Below are 22,663 nucleotides of genomic sequence, written 5' to 3' on the forward strand. Positions count from 1 at the left end.
TAAATTAAAATAAACTAATATTTAATTAATATTATGAAATTCCAGTATTGAGAGTTTCAGCATTAATTTCAGATGTAGATTCTTGTGTTTTAGAATTAGTTTCAGTCTTTTGGCTGATGCCATGTGGGGACAAGTCCTTTACTGAAGCAGAGGTGTTTGCCACAGCACCTTCAAGTGGTGTAGATGAAGTGGTTGTCATGGTTGAGTTGTCTACCTCAGATGGCATTTTCAACCATGCAGCAGGATTGTCTATCCACAATTGGTGATCAGGTCTCCAAAGGAACCGTTTCACTAAGCCACATTCTAAACAGGTAACGACGGTGTGCTTCTCTCTGCGCCCTAGAAATATATAGATTTAAGGTTTAAACTACAAGAAACAGGATTTGTAGAAAATAAAAATAAAAATAAATGAGTTGATTTAATGTTTGTTAGAATGCTTCTCAACATTAGGAAATACTGTCACTATCTTAAAATTTATCTCCTAGAATTATTGCCATCAACACTAATGATTCAATGCCCATCTTTCTTCCCCCCTTATTGTCACCTAGATGTTGTAGAGAGCTAAATGCTAAGCTGATAGTGGTTTAAGCCCTTATGAAGATAGAAAAAGTAAACTTTTTGAAACTTGTATAAGGATGAGGAAAGAAAATGGATGATCTGCAGAAGCTGGAGAAAAACGAATTGAACATGACCTATCAACTTCAATGAAAGGCAGAGCAAAAGTGAGCTGTGAGAGAGTGTGGCTGGGTACACACACTGCATAAAAGAGGATTCTTCAAGCTGGAAGTTTGTCCAAGTAAATAGACAATAGAAATTGACGGAATGTCCACACCATGTAGGCGTAGGAGTGGCTGTGTAGTAAGTAGCTTGCTTACAAACCACATGGTTCCGGGTTTAATCCCACTGCGTGGCACCTTGGGCAAGTGTCTTCTACTGTAGTCTCGGGCCAACCAAAGCCTTGTGAGTGGATTTGGTAGACGGAAACTGAAAGAAGCCTGTCGTATATATATATATATATATATAGGTATGTTTGTGTGTCTGTATTTGAACCCGCCAACATCGCTTGACAACCGATGCTAGTGTGTTTACGTCCCTGTAACTTAGCGGTTCAGCAAAAGAGACCAATAGAATAAGTACTAGGCTTACAAAGAATAAGTCCTGGGGGTCGATTTGTTCGACTAAAGGCGGTGCTCCAGCATGGCCACAGTCACATGACTGAAACAAGTAAAAGAGTATCTTATGAAAACCATTTGGAAAGTAAATGTCTGAAAGACTATCTATAGAGCCCAAAACTAAGATTTGCTTAGGAGCATGAAATGTCTGTATGTACAAACTATTTAAATCATGGAAAATCATCAATGCTGAATATTATTAGTTTTTTTAAATCAGAAAAGAACATGAACAAAATTATTGTCTGTATGTTCCACTAAATTGTTTAACTCAAAGAATATGCTAAAATAAAATTACAATCAACCTTAACATTACATATTAACCTACCCTTACTAAATGTGGGGTAGCCATGTCTCCCCAATTGTAAGACACCCGTGCATGTCTCTCTATCATAATTTGGTCTCTCAATATCTGGTTTAAAGCTGTCTTCTCCATGTCCATATACCCCTCCACTTAGTCATGGTCTTTTGTTTTTGTGCTCACTTTTATCTTACAATTTATTTGGCAACCTCACTAGCAGCATACAAAAAGCACCAAGTACACACTGTAGAGTGGTTGGCATTAGGAAAGGCATTCAGCTGTAGAAACCATGTAAAACCTAAAGCTAACTCTGGAGTTCAATGCAGCCCAGTGGCTCACTGGAATTTATCAAACTGTCCAGCCCATACTAGAATGGAAGACGGACATTAAATGATGATAGCAATACAAATCATACATGAACATAGATACAAGCAAGACACCTACCTCGTGCAGAATTAACAATAAAAATAAAAGCTCACTCAACATGAAGCTGTACTGTGAACAACAGCTTTTACTAAGGCATATGTTTTTATCCGAGACCCCTATTGTTATATTGTCCTTGTAAGTTACATACTGAGCGGATGATATAGAACTAATCCCTTCCACTAAAGCCTTCTAACCTTGTACTTAAATCTTTTTATTTCTCAATTCAAAAGATATTCACGTTAGAGATACAAAGAACAGACAAATATGATTAGTAGTGTGCGATATTACTTTCATCTGTTTTTCATTTTGTATGTAATATAGGATATACGTGCATTAGAGGTATCAGCCTGACAAAAACAACAGCTGTAGCTAACATAACTCGTTATAAAGTGAAGTTCCTTCATTTGCGAAATGTCTGACACCAAATTAAGTCGCACATCAGGGGAGACAACTCTGTTTTCGCTTAGTTGTCTAATTGTCTTCCTGGGAATTTCAGTTTCAGTTAAAATAGAACAATTCATCCGAGTTGGCGTTTCTTTTATCTTTAATTTCTTGTTCAAACTATTTTGTGTATTTTTCAACATTTACAGTTTTGCCATTGGAAAATGGACGCTAAATACTGAAAAAAAAAAGAAATTTATTTTTTTTGCTAAGGGAGGTAATCCGTGTATATATTTTTTACGATGAATAAAGTGTCAAGGCTGCGGTTCTGAATTTTCCTATTTCTCTACAAATTTGGATTTATTTATTTATTACATCTCTTTTTCCATATTTGCGTGGATGAGACACTTCAGTTACTTTCATAGCAGAGTGCCTTCTCTTCTTTGAAATAAAACTAAAGTTGTTTTTTTTTTTTTTTTTTTTAGTCAAGCAAACTGAAATATTATGTAAATGAGAATTTTTGGTCCATAGTCCAGCATCATGATCTCATAGTCACACCCTCTGAAATAAGTTGACTGATTAAACTAGTGAATAGAGAAGAACATGTTGCATGTCTGCCAAGAGAGGTCTTTTCTACTACATAATCAAGAATTACTACTACAAAAAGATCTTTTTGGTTTGACTTTGACCGGCAGTTTTTTCTGGCGGTGTCATATGAAATTGTCACCCATAATTATGACCCTAGTATCGTCTATTGCATTTCAATCTGTTTTAGGGTTAGGGTTAGGGGGAAGGGTATCTTTTTTTCTTCAGAAATGTAAATAAACCCAATCTGTTTCTTAAACGAGGGATATATTCATACGGCACAGAATGTTTTCACCTTAATTGATTGGTTGAAATTGCAGAAATTGAAGAAAAATTGAAGAAAAAACAACAAATATCTTACAAACTATAGAATTTTCTCAATAAAGCCAAGAGAAAAAGATGCTTTATAAACACATTCTACCAGTATACGAAGTTTAAAAGTGTTTAGTTACGTGGAAATTATTTTAAAAAACTGCCCGTCAAACCATAAAGATCCCTACAAAATAGTAAATGAACTTCAGTGTTCTTGAAAATAAACTGCCTGCAGGCATAGATAATAAAGCTTGATAATGTTTTAGTACGAGGAAAGTGAAGATAGAAGAGAAATATGTTAGTCCCTTACTTCGAGATCGTATAGTAGCAGTCAATCCAGGTACTAAAAGGCTGAAGCATCTTTTACATATCGTTCGTTTTAAGTGAGGGTCTCTGTAATGAAGATTGAAATAGCTTTTAATCATGACACACAGTAAACTATCATTCTGAGATTTATATGCACAGCATCCCTGTGCAAGCCATGTACAGGGATGCTATCAGTAAGGTGAGGGTTGGTAACGAGTACAGTGAAGAATTCTGAATAGGGGTAGGAGGTCCAGGGGACCAAGTCAGTAGTAGGAGTGGATGCTCTGAAAGTGTAGCTGCTAGAATAAGATTAGCCTGGGCAAAGTTCAGAGAGCTGCTACCTCTGCTGGTGACAAAGAGCCTCTCACTCAGAGAAAAGGTAGATTGTATGACGCAAGTGTGTGAACTGCCATGCTACATGGCAGTGAAACATGGGCCGTGACTGCTGAGGACATGCGTAAGCTTGCAAGGAATAAAGCCAGTATGCTTCACTGGATGTGCAATGTCAGTGTGCATACATGACAGAGTGTAAGCACCCTGAGAGAAAAGTTGGATTTAAGAAGCATCAGATGTGGTCTGCAAGAGAGACAACTGCGCTGGTATGGTCATGTGTTGCTAATGAATGAGGACAGCTGTGTGAAAAAGTGTCACACCCTAGCAGTTGAGGGAACCTGTGGAAGAGGTAGACCCAGGAAAACCTGGGATGAGGTGGTGAAGCATGACCTTCGAACATTGCGCCTTACCGAAGCAATGACTAGAGATATGATGTGCTTGAGAAGACCCAACAAGCCAAGTTAGACTATAGCCCATGGTCTATGCCAGTGTGTGTAACCAGCCCATTTATGAATACCCCTCATTCATTGGACAATAAACCTTGCTTGTGAAGACCTACTGGGGTAAGTGAAATCAAAATCGCTGACGTGGCTGACAACAGTACTGCCTGATTGGCACTCGTGTCAGTGGAATGTTAAAAGCACATCCGAACGTGATCGTTGCCAGGGCCACGGATTGGCTCCCATGCCAGTGACACAAGAAAAGTACCATCTGAGCATGATCATTGCCAGCATTGCCTTTCTGGTGGCACATGAAAAACAACATTCAAGCGTGATCATTGCCAGTGCCACCGGACTGGTTCCTGTGTAGGTAGCATGTAAAAACACCTTTTGAGCATGAGCGTGGCCATTGCCAGAACCACCTGACTGGCCCTTGTGCCGGTGGCGCGTAAAAAGCACCCACTACACTCTCAGAGTGGTTGGCGTTAGGAAGGGCATCCAGCTGTAGAAACTTTGCCAGACCAGAATGAGCCTGGTGCAGCCTCTGGCTCATTAGTCTCAGCCAAATCGTCCAACCCATGCCAGCATGGAAAGCAGACGTTAAACGATGATGATGATGACACACGTGTGTGTGTGTGTGTGTGTGTGTGTATGTATATATTTATATATATATGTAAACATAAGATCCAAGGATTGAGGTGTAGGAAGAAATTTAGCTTCAAGCAATCTGTAGTATATACATACACATTTATGTGGCATGGCTATGTGGTTAAGAAGTTTGCTTTCCAATTACATAGTTTTGAGTTCAGTACCACTCCACGGCATCTTGGTCAAGTGCCTTCCACTAAAGAAGATATGTGCACATGGCGTCATGGACAAGTGGACATAAAACAATGATGATCATCATCATTGTTATCATTTGACATCCATTGTCCATGCTGGCTTAGGTTGGACAGTTTGACCAGAGCTGGCAAGCTGGAGAGCTGCACCTGGCACCTTCTTGAGTACAGTAAGGCACCAGGCACCTTGATCCTTTGTTATCTTGTCTGTAAAGTACAGCATCCTGAAGTTGCCCTTCAGTACTTTGTCCCATGTCTTCTATCTACTTTGAGAAACCAGCACTTCTTTATGGAACTGTCGACATCCACCCACATCACATAACCAAACCAGCAGTCTTCTCTCTTGCACACAGCATCTAATTCCTCTTATGCCAAACTTCTCTCTCGAAGCACTAGCGCACTGTCAAACATGTGCACTTACATTAGACAGCCAGTGGAGAATACTACCTCCATTCCTCAACCTTCATATGTCCTCTGCATTCAGGGCCAACATCTCACTACCATGTAGAATTGCTGTCTGTACACTTGCACCATACAATCTGCCTTTCCCTTGGAAGGAGAAACCTTTCATAGCCAAGAAAATAAAAGCACTGAATTTCCTCCTTCCTATTCTTGCTATCAGACTCTGTGCTTCCTTCCCCCACTATTAATTTGGTCCCCTAGGTAGCAGAAATTATCCACTACCTCTAATGAACCACTAGAGCATTTCATCATCATCATCGTTTAATGTCCATTTTCCATGCTAGTACGGGTTGGATGGTTCAACCGGGGTGTGAGAAGCCAGGAGGCTACACCCGGCTCCAGTCTGATCTGGCAGTGTTTCTACAGCTGGATGCCCTTCCTAACGCCAACCACTCCGTGAGTGTAGTGGGTGCTTTTAACATGTCACCGGCATAGGTGCCAGGGAAGGCTGGCAGCGGCCACGATCAGTTGGTACTTTTTACGTGCCACCGGCACAGAAGCCAGTCAAGGCGGCGCTGGCATTGGCCACGTTCGGATGGTGCTTTTTACGTAAGAGAATCAATTTCTTGAATCTCTGTAGCTTTTATGGATCTTGTGAATCTTCCACATATGAACACTACTTTCTTTGATAACCTTCCTATTAACTCACTGCACTTCGTGTGTCCATTGCTTACACTGTGTGCACCGAATGGAGTTCCTGCCTACACCATTCCTACAAATCCTACAGGGCCACCTACCTGAAGTTGGGGTGAGGGAGTGTCCTGTCTGCTTTCTTGCTTACTAAGACCTTAGTTTTTTGCTAAGGCCTTTAGATTCCAGGTTTTGCTTCCACACTTGGAATATCTCTTCTAGCTCTGATATGGAATCTGCTATGAGAGCAAGATCATCAACATGTAGTAGTTCCCAGGAATTACTGGTCTTGAATTCCTGTTATGGCTGGGAGAACAATGATAAAAAAGAGAGAACTGAGGACTGAGCCTACCTGTACATCAAATTCTTCACGGTATTCATGTTTAACTTTCACCTTACTGAGAGCGTCTCTGTACATGGCCTGTACAACTTTCACAAGCCACTCGTCTATCTCTAACCTCCTCAGAGCCCACCCTTTCACACAGTGGGGTGCTCTATCAAAGGTTTTCTCAAGATCAATGAATGCCATGTATAATGGTTTATTCTTAGCTATGTACTTCTCTTGCAGTTGCCTGACTATAACAATAGCATCAGTAGTGCTCTTCCCCAGACAAGGCCAAACTGCAGTTTGTCTAACCTAATTCTGCTCATAATTGGGTTATAACTTTCTCCATAATTTTCCACACACACATATATATATATATATATATATATATATATTCACAAGTGAGGGAGCCTTGTTAATTGTAGGTTAATGGAGATATTGCTTGAAGATTTCATGTTCATGCCTATCTGAAGCAAATCATTCCTTCCAGCAAGCTAATGAAGCACTTTTAAAATTACACAATGTTCCTGCTATTTAGGAATATGTCAGATGTAAACAAAATTCTTTTACACACACTTATTCAAATGTCAATTATTGTACAGTAACGACCAAATTGCATGCATGTGATAATGTTATTCAAACAAAGAATTCTTTAAGGTTGCATTTTGGTAATTTTCTTCCTTTTCAGAAGCATAAAAAAATATTAGTTTCAAATTTTGGCACAAGGCTAACAATTTCAGGGGAGGGTGTAAGTCAATTACCTCGACCCCAGAGTCCCACTGGTACTTATTTTATTGACTTTCAAGGGCAAAAGGCAAAGTTGACCGTGGCAGAATTTGAACTCAGAATGTAAAGAGGGGTGAAATGCTACTAAGCATCAAAAGATGTTAACAACAGGTAATAGTTGATCTACAATGAAAGGAGTTTTCTTAAAACAGAACTAACTATTAATGTGGACAGATTCTTCCATATACACATAAAATGTAGCTAAAATGTAAAGGAACAGACCATGAAAAACTTGATGGTATACTGAAGTGAATGATGGTGTAAAAATAAGTAGATTCAATTTGAAACTATAGGCACAGGCATGGTAGGGTGATTAACGATTTCATTACCATATTTCTATTGAGATGCTCTGTGTTTCTTTCAATTAATTTTAAATATAACAAAGAATTTAATAAGATAACTTAGTTATCATTCAGCAAGTGTTAGGAATAAGATAATTTAGTTATCATTCAGCAAGAGTTAGGAATGTGACTAAGGCTTGGTGGAAGATTTTAATTCAAAACTGATGAAAACAAATATTTGTACTACAGTGCCAAAGCCGGATTGGTATTGAAAGGGTTAAGATGCCTGCTTCCTAACCATATGGTTTTGGTTGTATAAGGAACTCGTTTCAGTCTACTAAATCCACATGCAAGGTGTTGACTGGCCTGAAGGGCTATAGTAGTAGACACTTGCCCATTGTTCCATACAGAGGGACTGAACTCAAGACCACATGGTTGGGAAGCAAACTTCTTAACTACACTGGTATCTAATCTGATTATATAAAAGGTTGATTGATAGAAGAAATACAGCATGTAAAGTTGGTATATGTGGGATTCAAACTTAGAACTGAAAGCATTCCAGGAAATGAAATTTGTCTAGTTTAGAAGAAAGAATTAAAACAAAGAACAATACGAACAGTCTAAGAACTTGTCTCTGTGCAATGGTCTTCAGTGTGTTGATGTAAAAACGGACAAGACCAGTGTTTTGTGGATTGACCGTCAGAGTTAAGTAGGCTGCCTGAAAAGAAAAAGCAACAAAAACACAGAAATTACAAGATAACAATACTTACAGGTTCTGATAAATGAATAAGCAGCCTATATTTCATTGTTCTTTTAGCGTCTATTTTTCTATGCTTGCATGGAGGAGACTGAATTTGGCAAGGCAGATTTCCTACATATGCTGTAGCCAAGCCTCACCTGTTTCCAAGCAAGGTAATATTTCAGCATAGCTAGACATGTCACAGAATAGTGCAAATGAATGACACACCTTGTGTGCAAGTGACACTTGTTTACAACTATTAAACAATGTCAAAACAGGGGAACACATACATATATAAATATATATGGCTGGCTTTTTTACAAAAGAGAAAAGCAAATGTTATACACGTCTGTTTAGATAAATGTATTTTGTAATATATTATTAAGAGTTTGATTCAGAATTAGCTTATCTAAGTTGTAACAAACAACAACAATTCTATTTCAGAATTTAAATGCTTGGGATACTGAGAACATTTTCTGACTCTCCAAGCAGCTGGCTGTAATAACTGGTTGTCAAGCGACAGTGGAGGACACAAACGCAGGCACAGAGACACATACATGAGCATGTGCATATGAGGGGCTTCCAGTTTCTGTCATCCAAATTCACTCATACGGCATTGGTCAGCCCAGCTTGCTCTTGCCCAAACCTATTTGGTGATTTAGAGTTCAGCATCTTAAATTACCAACAAGGGATTTTACAGTTTCTTTCCAGATATTGAAGTTTAGGGAGCTAAGTAAATACCCATTGCAGAGATAATGATGGGAAGGGGGTTAACAGCCCTCCATTTGGGGACCCCAAAACTAGACTCAGGAAATCTCTGCTTCAGTTACCTGCAGGACACTGTTAAAGCAGGAAGTTTCGTAAACGCTTGTTTTCGTAAGTGGGTGTCGAAAGTCTAAGGTTCAAATCCAAGATCTATATTTCAATGTCTGTTTTGGAGGTCCGTAGCTGAAACAGTATTATGAACCACTTTTCGTATTCAGCTAAAAACACTATCAGGAGAGTGTTTCAGATTAGGAATCAGTACAAAGGCCTTCTAACGGGCATACCTCATATCTAGTTTTTAGTGACAGAATGGTTTACATCTTTGAAAATATAGACAAAACATTGCAGGGTACATGGATAATAGCTGAAGGTTTTTGGAAATATAACAAAGCCTGTAACATCAGAATCCTTGTGATAGTAGCAATAAGACCCCGGCTTCCTATGGCTTGTCGTATTCGACACCATGCAGACTAGGAAATGTACAACCGATACTGTAATGTCTTCGAGGAGGAAGTAACTAAAATAAAGTGCTCTGCTTTTCATAAATAACTCATACTTATACATAACATCATCCACTAATTTATATCTTATTGCTTTTCATTTTCACATTACTTAAACCTTGCTTACACTTCTAAATAAAACTGTCTCCGTTTCAAAACTTCAAACAGCAAAAAATGTCATATACACACGTTACCTACAGATATATATATATATATATATATATATGGTTATTATATCAGAATTAGACAGTATACACAGAATTTCACTCCGGACAGGGACACCGGCGTACTGAGTATATATAAGATAACGTTTGAACACGTAAAATATATTTTTGATATTTTACAACTTCAGCATTTATATATATAGGCTATTGTCGAACGGGAAGGAATTGGGAAGCAAAAATAAAACATGTCAGTTAACTTGCTTTTTGTTTCTGTACAGAAGAGTGATTATGCGACAACAATAACAACTTTTATACATACCTGATATAAAAAATTAATTCTTTGGAAGCTTTCTTTAAACGGAATTCCTTTATCACATTTACCCATGTGAGTTTGTTTGGAGCCGGTAGCTTATGAAGAGCTAATTGAATAAATTAGTTTCGTATTCATTATTACAATATATATATATATATATATATATATATATACATATTTACTTTCGTATAAATTCCTTAAGTGTATTTAAATTATTTCTTTAATCTTTATTTTGCTTTGTTTCAGAATTTTAAACGACAAATTGCCCCCAGTACTTTTTTGGTTTTTGTTTTTCTTTCTAAGTCTTGTAGATTTTCTATTTATTTCTTTAACTGAACCGCGAAGTTTCGGGGACGTCAACAAACCAGCACTGGTTGTCAAACAGTGGTGGGGGATACAAATACGAAGATACACGCATAGACGTGTGTGAGTATGTGTGTATACGATGGGCTTCCACGCAGTTTCTGTCAATCAAATTCACTCACAAAGCATTAGTCGGCCCAGAGCTATAGTAGAAGACTCTTGCCCATAGTGTAATGCAGTGGTACTGAACCTGGAACCATATGGTTGCAAAGGGAGCTTCTTAACCACACATCCAGTAGTATTGTTAAATGAATATAATTTCCGGTACTTAAGAAGAATGGTCCCGACGCGCACCCGCGCTAGTCAGTGGCACCCGCGATAAAAAAAACTCCACTTGTATAAATACGTGTAAACTATACGTGGGTGGGGATTTCTATCTATCTATCTATCTATCTATCTAACTAACTAACTAACTAACTATATAATAAAACAAACAACCGGCTAAATGAATGAATGAAAATAAAGCAAATTTTGAAATTGAAATAAAATGTTACCCAAAAGTCGATTAAAGAAAAGTGGAGTTTTTTTTTTATCGCGGGTGTCACTGACGTGCGCGTCCGTCTACTGACTAGTGCGGGTGCGTGTGGTCGGGACCACTCTTCTTAAGTAGTGCCTAATTTCTTTGAGAAAACATTATCACGTTATTACATTTCATTTCTTTTATTATTCAACTATTGGAATAAATACAATATTTTTGAATAAACATGTGACCTCGTATTCTTAATAATTACATATGACTGTGATGTGTCTCGAGGGTTTTGATGTTCTATATAACCTGCAATTGGCAACAACTGTGATAGCAACAGAAAAGATCCCAACGACCAGTTGACGGAGATGGCGGGTCTTTTCTATTGACAGCTGTGGTACAAGGGAACTGTAATGCGAGGAAGTAAGATACGGTTCACCTACCTCTCGTTGTTGGCCGTCCAGCTGTGTTAAGTCCAAACACGTACCCTATCCCTCGCACCTAATGTTAGCAGCTGTTACTACCAATCCCGTTAGCTCGCTTCACTGACGTCTGTTCACGGCGACTGCACCAGACCGAAAAAGGACGACCCTGGTCTTGCTTCCCTCACTTCTTCTCTCCCACTTCCTATTCCGGTCAGGCCCCTTGACCGTTGACGTTGCAGCCCTTTCCTTCAGGCTTATCTCATCCCTACACGCCCCCACCCCGATTTCAAAGATCACCTCTTCTCTTCACTCCATGTCAAAACTCGCTGTAGTCTTCGTAAGGAGAGTCTCGTTCTCTCCTCCACCTCCGTCGTCCGACGAAGCGACAATTCTGCGAAAATCCAAGACGTGATGCAGCATTCCTTCCACAGAAACGTTATTTTTGGAATTAACAGCTACCACTGTTCCACCGAGATGTGCAGCATACCTTTGGGGGCCCTCTCTCTTCCGCAGGGCATTCTAATGGTTTACTCGGATGCTGCCATTCATTTCTGAATATCACTCTGTGTGGCACGGACTCTTCGGCCTGTCCTGATCGGGACGACATATTGTACCTAAATACTGCTTCCAGCGGCAAGAAGTGCCCCCTCTCCGCCATGGCTTTGATCGTTCGATGATGTCTTTCCACAATCCCATTTCCACTCGGCCTGTATGCTGCTCTGAAGAAACGGTGTATGTTCCACTTATCAAGCATCTCCTTCAGTACCTCTGAACGAAATACAATGCCGTTGTCCATAAACAATTCGTCCACAGGGCCCCGTTCTAGGAATATCTTGTTTAGGATACGTGCAGTCACGTCTGCAATGCCCGTTTTCATTTCCCTCCAAATGGCCATCCGACCCAGCCCACAGTCAACCATCGAGAGATATGTCCCCTGCCGGTAGTGCGTCACATCCACCGTCAATCGTCTCCAGTTGTGGTCTACCAAGATGTTTCCCTGCTCATGCACAACCGGAGCAGGGTCAATGGATTGACACCTATCACAGTTTCCGACCACCTTTTGAATGATCTGTCTAGTAACGTCGGAATCAATACTCCTGGCAAGACACAGGGTTCTATCCACGCCCATATGATGCATGGCATGCAGTTTCCTTAGTTCCGAGTCACTTAACCGACACACTCCTACTATCCTCTGCTTCGAATCTTATGGCTCCGCCAACCAGGCTTTTTTCACCCTGGTTAAAATGTCTGCCTCGTTCCTTTCTGAAGGTACAAAGACAACGCTCAGCTTCAAACCAAATTCGGCAGCTAGCTCTCCTAGAACCCCTAGGCGGCGCTTTACTTACATCTCTTTGGTTCAAACCCTCTTTTCATCGGTGATCATCCATATACAAGAGATAGCTGATCGTTTTGCCGTAACAATTGTATCCACATCCGGTTCTGTTTAGCATGTCAGATAAAGGTATGAGTGCCAAGTAGAACAGGAGTAGAGAGAGCTTGTCTCCTTGGAATATTCCTCTTCTAAAGGAGATGGCTTTGGTTTTTATGAGTCCCTCTTTTGTCTGGAGCTGTAGCACAGTCAGCCATTTATTCATGGAATGTTTTATCTATATACTATTAAAAGTCAGATTGAATCTTGCTTTCTTGCAATGCTACTCAGCCAAACTGGTGCATAATGGGAAAATACTATGAATTAAATTTACCCTGAAATGTTAATACGAACGGAATTAAACAAGTTTCGCGTAAATGGATAAAGTGATTTTCGGGATATTAGAGGCTTCCGGGGTATAAATACCCAAAACGGTGCATAATGGGAAAATGTTCTGAAAATAATCTTCATCCTGAAAGGGAAAAACTCTTTTCTTTCTATTAGACACAGTGAGTTGACAATGAAAAAATACAATGTCACTAACGTTCATTCTTTGACTTGGTACTGTAAAAAAAAAACACATATATAACAAAAAGTGTCAGGGAAATTCAAGCATTTAAAACATGGAGCTACGGGTGGGGGCCAATATGGGCCAGCCCATAAGAAAAAAAACCCCAGATGTAATAGATAAAAACTATTGTCATTTTAAAATTCAGTGACCCCAAATTACCCCCAAACAGGTCTCAAGCTTAGGTCAGCAGAAAAAAGTTAGAATTCGTTGGCCAGTGTAATTGATCTAAGCCATACTTAGACCCTTCTTTCTTCGGCTGTCTTCAGTTATAGCTTTATTGATCAGTGGCTAATCTTTACAGTCATATGAGCCATTGCAGTATCCCTTCTGCTCTTCTGGAAACAGGTTGTTTGTCCATTCTCTGCGATACTATTGGTCAGTAATTTTGTGGGTTTTCTGTTTCAGTGGATTTGGGAATTAGGATAGTTTTCCCTTCCGTAAGCCATTCAGGCGTTGTTTTTGACTGCAACTATTTCATTAAATTTCACAGCCAGCATTTTATGTATTCCTGTTAGATATTTTAACCAGAAGTTGGGGATCTTGTCGTGTCCAGGTGCCTTCCAGTTGCTTAGTTTTTTCAGTGCCTGTTATAGGAGTCTAGAGTTGTTCAGGTGCTGTGTTTGTTATTTTGATAGATCTTTTCTGGATCTTCGCCGATCATATTTCTTTCCAAAATTTGTCCACTTCTGCTGTTGGTGCAGCATTGATCTCTATTTTATTTTTGCCAAGTTCTTGGTAGAATCTTTTGGGGTTTGAGATTCGCTACAAGTGCGAGAAATAAGAATTGAAGAGAAGCTGAAGGAACACTACAGACTGATTCAGAAGGAGGGATCCAGTTTAAAGCTGACCCCTCCACAAGAGGTGAAAACAAGTACCAAGAAAAGAATAGTGGTTTACAGAACTCTATCGACAACCACAAAGAATATAGAGATAGCTACAGAGGAAGCAATTGAAGAATGTCTGAAGGAAATCAAGAAACTGACAACATTCTATACAAGAGGCAGAAAATACGGCACAGTGGAGGTGCGATTTGCCAACGAACAGGAGGCAATAAATCACTCCATTATGACGCTGAAGACAGGAAAATGGGTACTCCTATCTACCTACTGCGGCAAAAGGGCCGCCAGAGTGAGAATAGGTAGAGTACCACCAGAAATCAAATAAGCGTGACTCGTAGCAGCCGTAATGCACAAAACTGAGGAAGGCGCAAGAATTCTAAAGGTGACACGGACAAAGAAGGTAAATTGGTGGGGATACAGACTAGAAATGGTCGTCCAGCTCGGACAACAAGATCTAAATGAAATTGCTGAAGAAATATTACTACCGGTGGACATAAGGTTGAGAGTGGTAATAGAAGGAAGGCCACAAAATTGCTATCAATGCGGCGAAAAAGTGTCTCCAGAGAGAAAACAAAAACGAGAAAAGCTAACAGGAGCAGAATGCCGAAGTGGTGGACCTAGAAAATGAAAAATCCACGAAGAAGTGGAAGAACCATTTACAGAGGTAATCAAAAGGAAAAAAAAAGAGCAAGTGAACTCACCTCCGAAGAGTCCAAGAAAGAAAAAGAAGGAGAGTGAAATAGAATGTACACATTTTTCACAACATGAACCTCCAATAGCACCAACAACGAAGAAAAAAGAAAAGGAAACCGTCACAGACAACCAAATTCCACCACAGGAACGAACAGTCAAAAGACACGGAAAAAAACAAATGGCATATTGTAACATATACAAAAAAACACAGATACAAAAAGGAAAATCACCAAATTTAAATCGGTGATAAGAGTAAAATTACCAATGGAACATAATCCAGAAAGTACAAAAGCCATAGTAATAGACAAAGAGAGATACGAATAATTAAAGGAATGGTTTCAAAACAAGGTGGACCAAATGGGAATGAATGAGGGTAGAGTTTGACGACCTTCCACCAGTTATAGATTACGACGATAAAATGGTAAAGCGTGAATAAGCTTTTAAATTTTTTTAAAGGCTACACATACTGTGCGAAAAGGAAAAAAAAGGGAAAAAAGAAGGAAAAAATTATATAAAAACTTTTTATTAAAACAGTTAAAGGGTACTGCTTGAGAGTGGGGTTCAAGCAGCCATTAAATCCTCATTTAATTATTATCCATCTCTCATTCATTCGTTTTATATTTTTTGTCCCCACTGTGATGCTCTGCCTGTCCTTGTGCCGTCCCCCTCTGTATCATGATCTATGTGCCAAATAAAGAAAAACAGTCAGTGAAGGCACGCCGTTAGGTTCGCACCCGAGTCTCTGTTAAATCCTTGTGATTCCGTTTCAGAGAAGTCTTGTTAACTTTTGTTGAAGGTTCTCCCTGACGGGTTTACCTATTTTTGAAATTGTTGACTTATTGTTGTACTGTTTGCCTTGTATTTTGTTTTCTACCCCATTTAGGGGCGAAAATAGTGTAAAAACTATGGAAGTGGTGCAGGCTCGAGCCGGGAGATACGCTTCTGTAGCAAGCCATTGAAGTGGTACAGCCGCTGTTAACCTGCTGGAAGTTGGGGAGTAACGGTGGATGTGGAACTACTGAAGAAGAGCAATAAATTAATACAGAGGGAAGGGTCATGACTGAAGCTAACCCTGTCTGAAGATATCATTGATATGAAAAGATAGTAAAATGGTGGTATACACAACGCTCTCTGTTAAAAGTAAAAAAAAAATCGAGATGGCGAGTAAGGAGGCCATAGAACAATGTCTAAAAGAAATTAAGGACATAAAATTCTTCTGTAGAGGAAGACGATTTGGCACAGTTGAAGTGCGATTTGCCTCCAAATTTCAGGCTTTGTGCCTATATCAAAAAGGATTATTATTGTTATTATTAACCACCTGTCATTCGTTCTCTAACAGGTTTATGGTCGAGCCTGTGGCAGTGGAGACCTCCGGAGTTCTCAGGTCCTGACAAAATCCCTGCTCACCGCTATCGGGGCGAAGATGGCTGTCCGGAAGTGCAAGCCCGGTGAGTCAGAGTGGCTGTTCCAGCGCATATCCCTTGCAATCCTCCGTAGCAACGCCTTTTCCATTTTGTTAGCTGAGACCATGACGTGGTCTCAATTACAGGAAATCGAAAGAATGTACGAATTTCGTAGCTTACTACTACTACTACTACTACTACTACTACTACTACTACTACTAACAAAGCAATTAATATACTTGTTAACCAAAAGTCTATTAGTTGTGTAAATAAATAGCCAATGGCCTACTTAAACAAACACAAGTCCCATTACATTTCTTTACTTTTTCTTCTATTTATTTATTGTAATAAGAAAAGAATTTGTGTCTTTAGAGTTTATTAGTACTATTTTTATTGCTACCGCTGCTACTACTACTTCTGCTGCCGTCACTGTGACTATTGCTGTTGCTGCTACTACTACAACTACTCCTCTCAGACGCCTACTTTGCAGAAACACTCCTTGAAATATTTAATCTTCTGAGTCACTGTATACAATATCAAAGAAAGAGAGAATAGGCGAAATACAAACCAAATACCAAAGTTAACTGACTAACTACAAGCAACTGACCTATAGATATGTATAATTGAAATTTACAGAAAAGCTAAAGACGAAGACGTGTATAAACAACAAACAGATGTATTAGTTTAACGCTCCTGAAGGCGAGAAAGTCTTTTACGTTTCGAGCCTACGCTCTTCAACAGAAAGGAACACGAGGAAATAAACAGAGAGAATTAAGAAAACAACTTTCGGAGCTAGCAGTCAATCATGGCGGCTGGCTGGACAGAGGTAGTTAGACAGGAGAAGAGAGAGGGAGAGAGAGAGAGGGAGAGAGAGAGAGAGAGAAAGAGAGAGCAGTCAAAACTTGACTCAACCCTGGAACCTATATATGTCAATCAACAACCTCGCAAACTCGATGCAGTGGTAACATATCAGTGTCACTAATCCATAGAAGGCTCTACACACGCAAGTTTTCACATTAAGTGAGAAAGGCGATAAACCAGATATATTTATCGCGATGTTTTCTCCTATGGGCCTTAGAGTTGAGCATGTCAGTAATGCAGCTTTTAAACCTACAAGCATCGTTATAGATGGGTGATACTCCATTGAAGACATCTTTATTGGGAGATAAGTTCAGCATCTTATTGACATCCTTTACAAGATTGTTGAACACCATAGGTGAGTCGCAAGAAACTATGTTGATGTAGGCAGCCTCTCGTTTGGTTAACAGTAAAGCCTGTATGAACCTGTAAGCTTCATCAGTGGTTCTCAACCATTTTTTTTATCTATGGATCCCTTTGATCCCTATTTTATTCCGATGGAGCCCCATAGAGATTCAATGTTTGAAGATTAAAGTTTTATAGATACTTTGTCAAAATTCTAATTTTACTTTTTTATTTGTGTAAGTTGGCAATATCACTCTTTGGAAACATATTCAACTATGTTAAGCGTTAGAGAAAGAAACCTAATTATTTCTTGCAATAAATACATCTGAAGCAAAAATTGTTCATGGACCCTGAAAATACTACAGTGGATCCCCGATTTACCGCTTTGCTTGAGAACTACTGATGTAGATTAAAATATAGTAAATTTATTTTACGTTATTATAAGTAGTATATATTTCTTTACTACCCACAAGGGCTAAATACAGAGGGGACAAGCAAGGACAGACAAACGGATTAGGTCGATTACATCGACCTCAGGGTGTAACTGGTACTTAATTTATCGACCCCGAAAGGATGAAAGGCAAAGTCGACCTCGGCGGAATTTGAACCCAGAACGTAACGGCAGACGAAATACGGCTACGCATTTCGCCCGGCGTGCTAACGTTTCTGCCAGCTCGCCGCCTTATAAGCAGTATATTCAAAGTTATTTTCATTCTAAACAAGATAGAGTGGGAGAAAAAAAAGGAAGGAGAAGACAAATGGATCCATCTCTGCCTGATTTAAAATGAAGAAAATAATTTGAAATATCTTGAATATATTATTTATAAATAGCAAAATGAACTGACTATTTATTTACACTACATTGATGGAGCATAAAGACACAGAAATAGTTCGTTTATGAGTACAATTATTGGAAAAATATGAAGTTTAAATAAATATAGATTTAATTGTGTAACAGTAATAATGTTTACAGTCACTTGAGAATATGTTATGTATGTATATATGTATGTATGTATGTGCGTACGTACATATGTATGTATATATTTCACTGTTTCCTTCACACACACAAAAAAAAATGGATGTATCAAATTAACACAACTGCTCTTTTGATTACAGAATGTAACAGTCGACATAATGAGGGAAATTCAAAGGCATGACGACGATCTAGACATACTCACTTTTCACTTTACTCACTTTTACTTGTTTCAGTCATTTGACTGCGGCCATGCTGGAGCACCGCCTTTAGTCGAGCAAATCGACCCCGGGACTTATTGTTTGTAAGCCCAGTACTTATTCTATCGGTCTCTTTTGCCGAACCGCTAAGTGACGGGGACGTAAACACACCAGCAACGGTTGTCAAGCAATGCTAGGGGGAAAACACAGACACACAAACACATACATATATATATACATATGTACATATATACGACAGGCTTCTTTCAGTTTCCGTCTACCAAATCCACTCACAAGACATTGGTCGGCCCGGGGCTATAGCAGTAGACACTTGCCCAAGATGCCACGCAGTGGGACTGAACCCGGAACCATGTGGTTGGTTAGCAAGCTACTTACCACACAGCCACTCCTGCGCCTATGTGTAACGAAGAGTCAAATCATTGTCACGAATCGATGCAAGAATGCCATGTATGTGCGCATTCATCTCGTGTTTAGGAGACATGCAATCGCAAAAAGGTAGCTGATACCAAGAGAAAATGCTAAAGAATTGAATAATTTCCAGACCACCTGAAATGCAATCTTTTAATCACTTATTAAACCTTTTTTATTCCCTGCATTAATTTAGAGCACGTTCCTTTCCCTTATTATTTTTTTTTTTCGTCTCCAGTTCAAGAAATTCAGCTACTAATTCCAGTAACAGTTCTGTTAAGACCCTTCCCGGGTCATATAGACTCATAGGATCGGTTTCCCGGTTTCCGTGGCGCATATATCACCTCTTCTGGACTTTAGACAGGATGCCGTTCTGCCGCAGGATTAATCATTTTTGCAAGCTGTGTGGATTGGAGCAACACGAAATGAAGTATTTTGCTCAAGAACACAACGCATCACTCGGTCCAAGAATCGAAATCATAATCATGCGATCAAGAATCCAACATCCCTAACCACCAAGCCATGAACTAATACCAGTGTGATTATTTCAAATTTCATACTTCTTTAATATCTATATCTATAAGCAGACTGTTTCTTCATTCTTTTGCTCCATCAGTATTGGCTTGGCTCTTGCTCTTGCTTAATGTGTCCAGTCATTTGCACGATAACTTCATGAGCAGGTTGTTCCATTGATCGAATCAACTGGAAAACTTGTCGTCGTAAACGACAGGGCCAGGCCGGCCTCAATCACAAGCTTCCAGGTTCGATCCCACAATACCTTAGTGAAGACTCTTTTGCTATATCTTTGGATTCATTAATAACATATAGGTGAAATTTTCTGGACAGAAACTTCTGCAGAGTTTCTGTCCAGAAACTGCATAAGGCGGCGAGCTGGCAGAAACGTTAGCACGCCGGGCGAAATGCTTAGTTCAAATTCCGCTGAGGTCGACTTTGCCTTTCATCCTTTCGGGGTCGATTAAATAAGTACCAGTTACGCACTGGGGTCAATGTAATCGACTAAATCCCTTTGTCTGTCCTTGTTTGTCCCCTCTATGTTTAGCCCCTTGTGGGCAATAAAGAAATAAGAAACTCTGCAGAAGTGTTATTGATTCTTATTTTGTTTTGTAACTTAGCGATTTGAGACTTCGAAGTCGATAAATAAATACCAGCCTGAAATAAATATTGAGTTGGTATGATCAACTAAAACCATCTGATCTTACTCAATTACTAAAAAAACTGCGACCAAATTTACCGAATGGAATATTGTGACTACACTGAATAATGCAACCCAAGGAGATTTCGTAGACGTGTTCAATGGATTGGTCTTGCATGAGAAGTGAAAGAATCAAATACACTTACCCTTCTTCCAAACGAGAAAGCATACGAAAAAGCGCCTTGCTCGCAAAACTGAGTATGATTACTTGGACAGAGACAGAGTGGTGTGTGTGTGTGTGTGTGTGTGTGTGTGTGTGTGTGTGTGTGTGTGTGTGTGTGTGTGTGTGTGTGTGTGTGTGTGTGTATGTGTGTGTGTGTGATAGTGATATAACGAAAGAGAAAAATTAGTAAAAAACGTTATGGGAGTAGTGCGCAATATATACGAGATGGGAGAAAGTAAAGAATGAGGGAGGGCCTAATAAAGGAAAGGTAGAAAGAGTTAAGTCAAGTATGGTGGGAGACAAGCGAAAACGCAAAGCAAAGGAGAGAGATGAACATAAGGATATATGTATACAAACGCACACGTTGCCAAAGCGGGAGAGGGAAAAAGGACGTTAAAAAAGAGTTTTAGAAGGAGCTTTCAGAGTACTGAGATTAGGCCGTGGGTGTATGTAGTTTAATCATATGTGTGGTGTATGCACACATCTGCACGGAAGTGTATACCGTAAATCCTCGAGTATAATCCGCATTTTTTCCCCAAAATTTAAAGGTCTAAATCCCTAGTGCGTACTATATACGAAGTTAAAAATGAAAAATTTTTTCTAAGCAATGTCCAAGTCTCTAATTGCTGTCCAGCAATGTTTATTCAGACGCATTTTGTGATGTCGGGCGCGAAAATACCTTAAGCTAAGCCTGAAAGCAATGAAGTCATAAAAGAATCATCCATAACTTGCAGTGAGCAACATTTATTAAACGTTATTACTGTTATTTCTTTATTTTCTGCAAACAAAATGAACAAAAAAGCTACACGTTTGCATTATGTTATATGTACAATAATAATAAAGGGCGTTACCGTATACATTTTTACAAACCAAGGACGTTATAATAACCTTCTTGATTCAACTTAGAGAAGGGGTGTGTATTATACACTAGGTTTAGGTTTTTCAGAGGTACAGCCTCCTAAAAATCCCCTGCGTATTATACTCAAGGGTGGACTATATTCGAGGATTTACGGTAACCAAATAGATGTTGATAAAAACAGAAGAAATGAAAGGAAAATGTATGATGACCTAACAGCTTCTCTAGTTGTTTTAGTTATGTAGTTGCGAGCGGACTAAGGCTTCAGATCATTTCTGTTTGGCTGCCAGCGTCAATTTCTGTTTGAATTGATTTCATATTCACTTTTATAGGCTAATGAATGCCGTGAAAATCATTTTCGCTGTAAATCAATAAATAAAGAATTATTAGCAATTAAAGTTTGAAAATTTTGGGTAATTTTAGCCAGTCGTAAGCCACAGACACAATCATGCCTGTTTCCATAGTAACAAGCCGAACATGAAAACTCTTTTCTCCACGAGAAAGCACGTGTTGACAATTATATTGAAACCACATGTTGACAGTGTGTTCTACTGTTTTACCCACCGAAATGCTTAAACGTTTGTCCTTTTTTTAAAAATATTTAATTTGCAATGTGTTGTTTACCGCATTAAATGCATATGAAATGCTTAAAACTACAAAAGACGTGTTGTTTACTCATTTTTCGCGTGTAGAATACAAGAATATTGATAACATATGCTGTTTTCAGGATGTTGACAAAATGTGCTGTCACATACAAAATGACAGCTTCCAAATACTGTTTCCTGACTGAGTGAAAATGATCAAATTTTAAACCTCTATAACTTTTGGAAAAAGTGAAACAATTCCAGCTATTCAGCTTGGAAAACTACATTAATGTGCCAAATTTTAAAATTTTCGATAAACTTTTGAAATGCTGGTAGCCAAACAGAAAAGATCCGAGGTTTTCAATTAACATTCTCAGCTTTGACCCAGCGGAACTCGAGGATGTGAGAGCTAGAGAGAGAGAGAGAGAGCGATAGAGATGTACCAGTACTACGCTGGTTCCTATTTCCTGTCGACTAAACAGATGATGGAGGCAAATTAGTAAATTTCAGTACGTGGTGAAAACTATTGAAGGATATATGTATGAGTTGCACTCGGGTGAGTGAGGTGAAACCAATGTAATCATCGATGAAACACCTGTGTAACTCTGAGATTAGCCCAATAAACTATGAATATTTGGGATTCAGTATGACCAACGAACAAATTGGCGTAATTTGACTTCATTTTGGTGACAATGGTTACTTTGCCCTGCTATTGATAGAAATCAAAGGAGAAAAAGAACTTCGGACGAGGACAAGTTCAGAGGAATGAAGTGTATTGATAATGTGTTGAAAGACCAAGAGGTTGTCAAAATGAGGGATGAAGGTATATTTCAAGTCCACAATGAAAAGAAATCTA

The 22,663-nt window shown here is 39.1% G+C and overlaps 1 protein-coding gene across 2 annotated transcripts in view; it reads right to left on the minus strand.

The window, feature by feature from the left end:
* The window catches only part of LOC115210901 (ribonuclease P protein subunit p21), a 24,599-nt gene continuing 1,936 nt past the window's right edge, over positions 1-22,663 (minus strand). The window contains exons 1-5 of one of the 2 annotated variants that reach the window (XM_029779675.2): positions 11,330-11,579; positions 10,064-10,163; positions 8,194-8,294; positions 3,485-3,567; positions 1-339 (exon numbers count right to left, since the gene is read on the minus strand). In XM_029779675.2, coding sequence (XP_029635535.1) covers positions 32-339; positions 3,485-3,567; positions 8,194-8,294; positions 10,064-10,129 — 558 coding nt within the window. In that variant the 5' untranslated portion in view covers positions 10,130-10,163; positions 11,330-11,579 and the 3' untranslated portion in view covers positions 1-31. Of the gene's footprint in view, positions 340-3,484; positions 3,568-8,193; positions 8,295-10,063; positions 10,164-11,329; positions 11,580-22,663 lie in introns of those variants that run through there. The other variant, XM_036502461.1, reaches the window with a different exon arrangement.

Source organism: Octopus sinensis, linkage group LG4 (genome assembly GCF_006345805.1).
Source record: "Octopus sinensis linkage group LG4, ASM634580v1, whole genome shotgun sequence".
Lineage (NCBI taxonomy): Eukaryota > Metazoa > Mollusca > Cephalopoda > Octopoda > Octopodidae > Octopus > Octopus sinensis.